Below are 8,973 nucleotides of genomic sequence, written 5' to 3'. Positions count from 1 at the left end.
ATAAATAAATAAAAATTAAAATATCATTTATCAATGCAAACAACCATCATCAGTTTCACCAAAACTTGTTTAAGGATTTCTATCACCATCAAATCAATCAAGGAGCAGCATGCCGGCATGTCCTTCAAATAATGACAAAGGTTGTGCCACGATAAAACAGCATGCACCTACTTCCACAAGCTTTTTATATATCAAGTAACTAAAATTTAGGATTAAATTCATATATATAAATCTGCCTCTAATTTAAATTTGGATGTATTTTAGTCTTTAAATAAAAAGAAAATAAATATAATCATTTTAATTCCACTGTATGATTTTTTTTTAAAACATGTTAAACAATACTTTAAGTTAGTGTTTAAACTATTTATACAATATGTAAAAAAAATATTTAAAATTTTGTGTCTAAATTTAGAGAAAAAATATTTAATCCTAAAAATTCTAAACTATTTTCTACTGTTCACATGAGTAAAGATGATGAAGTGTGGAAGTTGGTATTTTTCTAAAGCCAAAACTACATGCAAAATAAACACGTAGGATTGTTTTGATTTTGTGACCATAGAAGTCTTATATCAATTACGTGTGTAGGAAGAGTTGGGTAGGAAGAGTTGGGTTGGGCCATGGCCCAAGGCCCAAACCTTATATCCAATATCTGATGATTGGTGACGTGAGAGGGCATCATAGGATAAAATAATGAAGTGCATCTGGCATTCGTCATGCATGAACTTATCTTTTCTGATTTGCTTATCAGGAATGACATTCTTACTGGGGTCAATCTGAACCACAAACGATGCAGTGTCTGTTTTGGCAACAACATAGATCACTACTGGTTTTTAGATAAATATTTCTAAAGTAGCTATAAATATTACTTTATAGTTCATTGGTCTAATGTGTCAAACACCACTTAATATTTAATTAATTACAGAATTAAAAAAGAAGTTGAAGTTCAAACCGTCACTTACGACCTACATGCATGGTCAAGCTTCGCCACGAAGTCGATCATGCATATAAATACTGCCATTCCCTTTAACCACACCGTAAATCAAGAACAACGAAAATTTGAAGTTTGAATGGAGGGAGGGAGAGGAGTTGTGAGCGGAAACGCAGAGGTTAGGTACAGAGGGATTCGTAAGAGGCCATGGGGAAAGTTTGCAGCAGAGATTCGTGACCCTACGAGAAAAGGTGCTAGAATATGGCTTGGAACGTTTGACACTGCTGAAGAAGCTGCACGTGCTTACGATGCTGCTGCTTTTCGTTTTCGGGGTCACAAGGCCATACTCAACTTCCCTAACGAGTATGGCCACACCACTCCTAATAATCCTAACATCTTTTCAACTTCACAAACTCTTCATTCTTTCTCTGGTGGCGAGGGTTCTTCGCAGCAACACCGAAATGGTGCTGCAACTTTTGAATTGGAGTACTTGGACAATAAGTTGTTGGAAGAACTCCTTGAGGCGCCTGATGGAACAGGCAACGACACCAATTGAATATATGCCTCTGCATTAGACTGGTCCTGCATGCTTTAGGTGCATTCATTACCATGCAGGAAAAAAACTTGTGGCTTCTATCCATCTTTTTTTTTTTTTCTTCTTTTGGTTCTCTTTATAAGCTATTTGATGGGTCTAATTGTAGACTTTAGGTCACATAAATAAACAGAGAGAATTAAGTTGTCCTTGAATGTTCTCTTCAAAAGGGCGTATCCTTTCATCATTTCTGATACTGATACAAGGGTATATACAAATAGGTCTCATTTTCTATTTTATAAGAAAAGGTTGCTTAATCAAAATTTAGTCCAAAAGAAAAAAAAAAGTGGAGCATTGCGTTATGGGATATTAGTTTTTTTTTTTTTAGGAAGATATTAAGGTTTAATTGATAATTTACAAATAACCTTACATATATGGTTTGAATTAGTGAAGCAATCTAACAATGAAACCCCTTACTTAGGGTTCCGCTTGCAACTGTCGGTGGACGATGCTGACGTGGTGGTTTCAGCTATGAGGATGACTTTGTGGACAAGTGGCCAAATCAATCACTGCATATTGTAATTTCAAAACCATCTTTCATTTTCCCAATTTGGACTTTTAATTACTGTTGTAGGTATTGTTAAAGAAAGAATTGACAATATAGATTAGAATTGTTGTTAGATATTCACTTATGACAACAACTTTGTTGTAACTTTTGTTCTATTACAAACTTATCCTTCATCGCAATGTTGAAGTTAAGATACATCAACTGACATGGTATAGTTTACATTTTATATTTATTTTTAATTTTTAATTACTGACCCATTTAGAGTGTATTCTTTTGAGAGAAATGATTTGAGGGGAAGAAGAGAAAGATATCATAAGGATTAGAGGGTGAAGTTGGTGCTATTTTTTAATGGATTAGGAAGTGATTTTAGAGTCATAAGAAAGTAAAGTTGTTTATGAGTGAATTGACTAATACGACATATTAAAATATTTTTAATAGATAAAAAAATTAAATTACCAAAATATTTCTAATGTTAAAAATAATATAAAATGCTATATAAATAATTTACAATAATTTATTTAATTTTTATTGATTGTTTAATAAAAAATTTATTTATAAAAAATATAATAAAATATATTTGATATGAAAATAAATGTAACATTTACCTATTGAATGATTATTTCGGAAATAATTTATTTATGTTCACTATTTTTTTTAATAGTAATTTTTTAAGTATTCAATTTTTGGTTTTTTTATATAAAGATATTTTGTAATTTGATACTGTTTGTTAATATAGCTAATGGTTTTTAATTTTTTTTAATCTTTTCTTAAAATTTTATACAATTATATATTATTTATATATTCTTAGTTTTTAGATTTTTCTTAATAATTTAATTAATGAACCAAAAAATAATGTTTTTTATTTTTTATATAAAATATTTTTCATTTTTAATTGTTTAGATAATTTTATTATTAAAACTTATTTATTTAAATAAAAAAATATGTACATTCTTACTTTTAATTTACTTATGAAATTATTAAGAAAATATTATTATATAATTTTAATAATATATAAAATATATACTTTTAAATTAAACTTTATATTATTAAAATTATAAATAATATTTTTTATTTAATTTTATAATAAGAAATTAAAACTAAAATAAATATATTTATTTGTTAACAAAATAAAATTCACAAATTTAAAAACAAAAATTATCTAAAAACTTTAAAAAAATATTTACACATAAAAGAGATATTTCTCACAAGTCTTATCAGACCTCCAAACGCTCCAAAACGTATGTTTCGAGCTCCAAAACGTCAAAGATGAGTTTTCCTCGCGAAAACATGAAGAATTAGGGTCAATTTGTCACATCAACGAAAGTGGTGCCTGATGGAAGCCTCTCATCGCTAGGAAGCAAGCAAAGAGCAAGAAGGAAATTCCTACGTAAAGCGTCTCGCGGTCTCCAGATGCCACTAGGCAGTATGTCCCTAGAACCTTTTAGCGCCAGGCGCTGACTCCTTGGATGTAGAATGACGCCTGACACTGGTCTTGAACTACTCAGCAGTGTCTGTTGCTTCCTTTTTATAATATTTTTTATCTTCTCCTTGGCATTCCGAATCACTTATTTGTTTAGGTTTTTGAAACAAAACTTCTAATCTATAAATAGATACAAAAATGGAGATTAGTGGTATAATTACATTAATGTAATCTAAAATGTATTTATTTACAAAAATAAGGTAAAATTGAGGATTAAATAGGTTAAAAACTATAGAAAAATTAATTTTACTAATAAAATGTAACTTAGAGAATGATAAAAAATTAACATTATAAAAAATACATATAATATAATTAAGGTTGTTTCCTTAATTCTTTTATAAGAAAAAATAATATATTATATTAAATATAAGGAATATTTGGGATACTTCTTTAACCCTTTTACAAATCTAAAGTATCTAGATTTGAAGATAATATATGTAGCCTTTAGTACAAAGAGTAAAAAGCTTTGATAATAAAACATAACATAAAGGCTTTAAATATCTACCACTTATTGGTCCATTCCTCTGTTCACTAGAATACTCAGCTTGATTCCATTATATATTTATCTTCTTGCATCATATATACAATCTACCAACACAAGTGAGTGTTGTGTGGTCTATCACATAATTCTACAAACGAAACAATTATACAATATTACAATATTTCTACCCATAGTTAAATGAAGTTCATAAACTATTTGAAAAATTATATTAACCAAAATTAATACTTTGTTTAAAAGTTACACTCATTAAATTTTTTTATTTCGTCACTTGATATTTATAATGCAACTATCTCTTAGGAAGCAATGCACCAAAGATAACAAATCAAGTGGTCCATGTTTAAACTATTTGTGCCTTATCATGGTAGCTAAGATTTAATAACTATAATCAATTCACTAAAGGGCCAATTGGTGTATCATTGAAAGAAGTAAAGCTCTTTACATTGGATATTCTCTATTGATACAACTTGTGCCTATTTAAAAATAAGAATTTTTTATCTTTTTGTTTTAGAATTTATTTTGGTCCCTTTACTATTAAGTCATTATAATTCTATCAATTTGAGATGAACACTATCAACTTGATTACAAAACAGATTTTGCAATGATGTTAAAGGGTTGATACACTAAAGAACCAATAAATTCAAATTTCAAGTTGAAAGAACAAAAAAAAAATCAAATTTAGAAGGTTATATATGAAGTTTTACAATCATAAATCCTTGAAAGTGCAAAATAGACACTGTATTCACAAAAAATAATATAAATGATTTAATGATTATCCACGTATTATTTAATTTCTTTATAATATGTATAATTTATTTATATTTTTTAAAATATAATTTTTTATTATGAATTTTATGTGGTCTTTCATATTTTATATTTTTAATTTTTTTGAACAAATAAATTCAAATTCATGTAAAAATGTTATGTTAACAATTGAATTTTAAATCTAATTGCAACGGAATAAATATAATAGGTCACTAAAAGTATATTAAGAGTCATAAATAGACAAAAATAATTATCAGTGACTGAATATTGTGAAATGTTTGGCATTGTCACCCAAGATAATTCATTAAAACGAGTAAATTTAATTTTAAAATATAATAAATTAATTGTTTTCTATTTCTTAACTAAAATCCTGTTATACCAATTTAACCATTTCAGTCCATTCTAGAATAACTATAGAAGTAAGTAGATTAGATCGTCATATTATTATTATGATAATATTTGATTAACTTTGTTTTAAAAGTTGTTTTTTAAACTGTGTTAAATAATTTTATACCGTGCATTTGAGAATAAAACTTTCTTAAGCTAATGATTTTTAATATTATAAAATTATCATAAATATAATATTTCAATTGAAAATTATTTAACTAAATTTGAAATTGATATAATTAATTTTAATATCAAACTACAACGTCATATTTAAACTTAATAGTTAACTTAGATATTAAAACCTGCTGTCCTGCATTTGATTTTTAGATCAAAATGTGTACAGCTATAAATATAACAGTATATAATCTTTGTTTATTATTTTAAAATAAAAAATACAGTCATATATATATATATATATATATATATATATATATTAAGACTTCAATTTTATTTTTTATGAAATGGCATATAACTTAAGTATTCAACTTCAATTTTAGATATATATTAATTTTCTTGTGAAATGTCATAATTGATTCCTTTAAAAAATTTCTTTTATAAATTTAAAAACCCTAATTAACCCCCACCCAATTTTAAATCCCTAGCATTACTATACATTATGCCCCCATCCCAATCAACACCGTCAGCTCCTCCCACCCACCCAAATCCTACAATCCAATTCCAACTATAACACTCTCAGATCAAATTTAAACAAGGAAGAATAAGTTCTGTTTAAGAAGCAAAATACAAATAAACTTTAACCGATTTATCTTCTTCAATATTATAATTTAAAAATATAATTTATGTCTTATATTGAGTATAATGTCGAGGCCTTTTTGTATTTCAGGGTCTCTCAAGTCAAAATTATAAAAATGGGTCGATTATGTTTTTTAGAATAGAGGTAAGTCGTCATGATACATGATGATATTACAAGTGAAGTCAACCTGTCTCCTACTAGTTTCTATTTTTTTTTTAAGAAATGCAAAGTCGTTATGCATGAAAATGGTATTAGTTTAAAGAAAAAGTGAAGTTATCAGGATACATGTCGACTTCACTTTTTAGTTTTTTTTTTTAAATTTTGTAACACCGTGTAAGTTTTAAATCTTTTTTAGAAGTTTTATTCTTCCTAAAGATTATATATTTAAAAAGTTTAAAACTGAAGTCATCCTCTTCCCTCATTAATTCAAAGAAATTCAAAAGACCTATTTTTACAAATTTCGTTCCAAAATGGCCTTGAAATAGCATTCTTCTTTTATAAAGTCAATTATATTAATTAACAAAACTAACATTTTAATTAGTCCAAAATTAGATAATTTTGATTATCATGAACTAGATAATAATGTACAACTAAAATGAATTTAAGTGTCTTTTAGTTATTTCTCAAGGAAAATATATTTTATTATTTTACCGTTTAAAAGTAATATTATTATATTTAGTAGTTTATCGTACATCCAACAAGACCGACTTTGAACAAGAAAACCTGATACGTAATCAATTAATGAAAATTTGAATGTATGTTAAAACAAATACTTAAATATGCTTTTAGTCTTCCCGTTTGACATAATTTTTTTTTTATATATATTTTGAAAAGATTTGCATAAATTCCTGACCAATTTCATTTATTTGAGGAAATGAAACTGGTGACTTGTGTGAGTAAAATTTAGCCAATAAAAAAATGATTTTCCTACTTTTATTCCCTTGAAAAATAACACAATTTATAGAAAACAAACATTCACTCTTTTTCTTTTGGTTAAAATTAGAATTTTAATAAAGTTTAAAAAGAAATAAAAAACTTTCTTGTTTAATTATACATAATAATATGAATGGAAAGTGATAGTCAAACATCTAAGAGCAATGAACCAGTTTAGAGGTCGATCGGTTATGTTGACATCAAATATGACTAATCGTTAGACATCTAACATAAAAAGCAGTTAAATGCAAATAAATTAAATAATTGTATTAAGACACGATTGTGTTGTAATTAGGCTAGTGATAAGTAAAAACCTATTACAAATATATAATATATAAATAGGAGATCAAGTAAGATAGTTGCCAACATTAATTACTGTATGTATTTAATACCCTTGCACTCATATATCTACTAATTTAAGCACCATAGTGCCTTCTAAAGATACCACTCGAGCGGTTCAAGGACAATCAAAACCTTTTGTACATTAAATAAATAAGAGATTAGAATAACTTGAAGACCAGGACATCAAGAAGTTAAGAGTGTCTCACCAATCATGTAGAAACAGCATAAATGATGAAAGAAGATAATATTATACATCAATGATTCAATGATTATCGTGAACAAACTTATATAATAAATCAACACATTATTTTTACCTCAAAATCTGACAATAAGATTATGAGTTATTCTATTGATATATTGTCTGTCTAATCATCTTTAATAATCACAATAAGACTTCTAAAATATTTTGAATTCTAACAAACACTAAACAATCCTTTCAATACTAATTTCTATAAATTATTTTAAAGGAAAAATATGTTTTTTAGGGATTGTGTCCGCAAATTTTGTTAAGGACTAAGAAACTATTGTGTGAAGTTGAGGAACTGATAATAGAATTTTGTTACGAGTATCAAATAATATCTCCTTAAAATTAAATATTTGATATATTTTGTTTTAAGTATCTCATATTTCCCTCATATATCAGATTTACAAAAAATCCTCAATTAGAAATCAATTTTAAAAATAGAAAATAATTAGTTATTATACTGACCAATTTACAAAATTAAATATTATTGATTACTAAAATAGTTATAAAAAAAATTATAATGGATCACTAAAATAGTCACTAATTAATTAGAGATTAATTTATAACCTAATTTATTTTGATAACCAAAATCTAAATAGCTAATTTTTTGAGACCGGTTTCTCTTAGTAACTAAAAACTAAGTAGTTAATTTTAAAGATCAATAATGACCAATTATAATATTTTATTCATTATAGTGACTATTTTAGTAATCAATAAATTTTAGTTTTGTAAATTGATATCTAAATTAATCATTATAATTATTAATAATTGATCATAGAAGTTTATTTTGTAAATGGTGTTTATTAAATTTAAACATGTCACCTGATATGAAATAATATGCACAAGTTTCTTTCTAGTAGATGTATTGACATAACACATTATTATTATGATAAAATATAAAGTTAAGAAAAAAAAAACATGTTTGTACTGTAGTGCAGCTTTCCTCGCTGTTTCCTAAGAGCTGACCATCTTATATTTTGTCAAACAGTGTCATTTTTAGAAAAAGAGATGATGCAACACCATCCATGAATCTACCATCACAGTAATTAAATATTATAAAGAGATTGCACACGGGAGCATATATATAGTCATGATTTTTGACATAAAAAATAAAATATAATCATCTATAAAAAATAAAAGAGATTGCACTTTTTTTCGTATTTTAATGTTCCCTCATCGTAGTCTTCAACAATAGAGAAAGCAGATACATGAATCACTATTTGCTATTCGTCATCTTTCACTTTGTTCCTTCAAATTTAAGTTCAAGACAAGACAACCAGAACCTGCTACATGCCTCTAATGGCGGCTTTTAAATCTTAAGACATTTTTGCAATTATATAATTCTAATCTTGTCAATCCAATATGTATTTTACAAGTGAAGTAACTCACAAATATGGTAATTAATATGGACCACGCGTAAGTTTCTGCAGTAATTAACCGTTTAAATGCTTTTCGTTACAGATAAGTAGTTTTTAATATCAACTTTTCTAAGTGGTTTTAGTAGATTATAGGAATTTATCTTATGATAATCTTAATAGAGC

At 26.4% G+C, this 8,973-nt stretch overlaps 1 protein-coding gene across 1 annotated transcript; it reads left to right on the top strand.

Moving 5' to 3' along the window:
- The first annotated feature begins 1,055 nt into the window (after positions 1-1,055).
- LOC114173094 (ethylene-responsive transcription factor ERF098-like) lies at positions 1,056-1,722 on the top strand. Its single transcript, XM_028057353.1, has one exon. The coding sequence runs from the start codon at positions 1,068-1,070 to the stop codon at positions 1,482-1,484; it is 417 nt and encodes a 138-aa protein (XP_027913154.1). The 5' UTR covers positions 1,056-1,067; the 3' UTR covers positions 1,485-1,722.
- The last annotated feature ends 7,251 nt before the right edge of the window (positions 1,723-8,973 follow it).

The sequence above is a fragment of the Vigna unguiculata genome, chromosome 1, assembly GCF_004118075.2.
Source record: "Vigna unguiculata cultivar IT97K-499-35 chromosome 1, ASM411807v1, whole genome shotgun sequence".
NCBI lineage: Eukaryota > Viridiplantae > Streptophyta > Magnoliopsida > Fabales > Fabaceae > Vigna > Vigna unguiculata.
Note: the sequence above shows the minus strand (reverse complement) of the source record. Positions and strands in the feature narration are given on the sequence as shown.

Excerpts from the sequence above, each read along its gene's own strand:
- LOC114173094 (XM_028057353.1), top strand. The coding sequence starts at position 1,068 with ATGGAGGGAGGGAGAGGAGTTGTGAGCGGAAACGCAGAGGTTAGGTAC.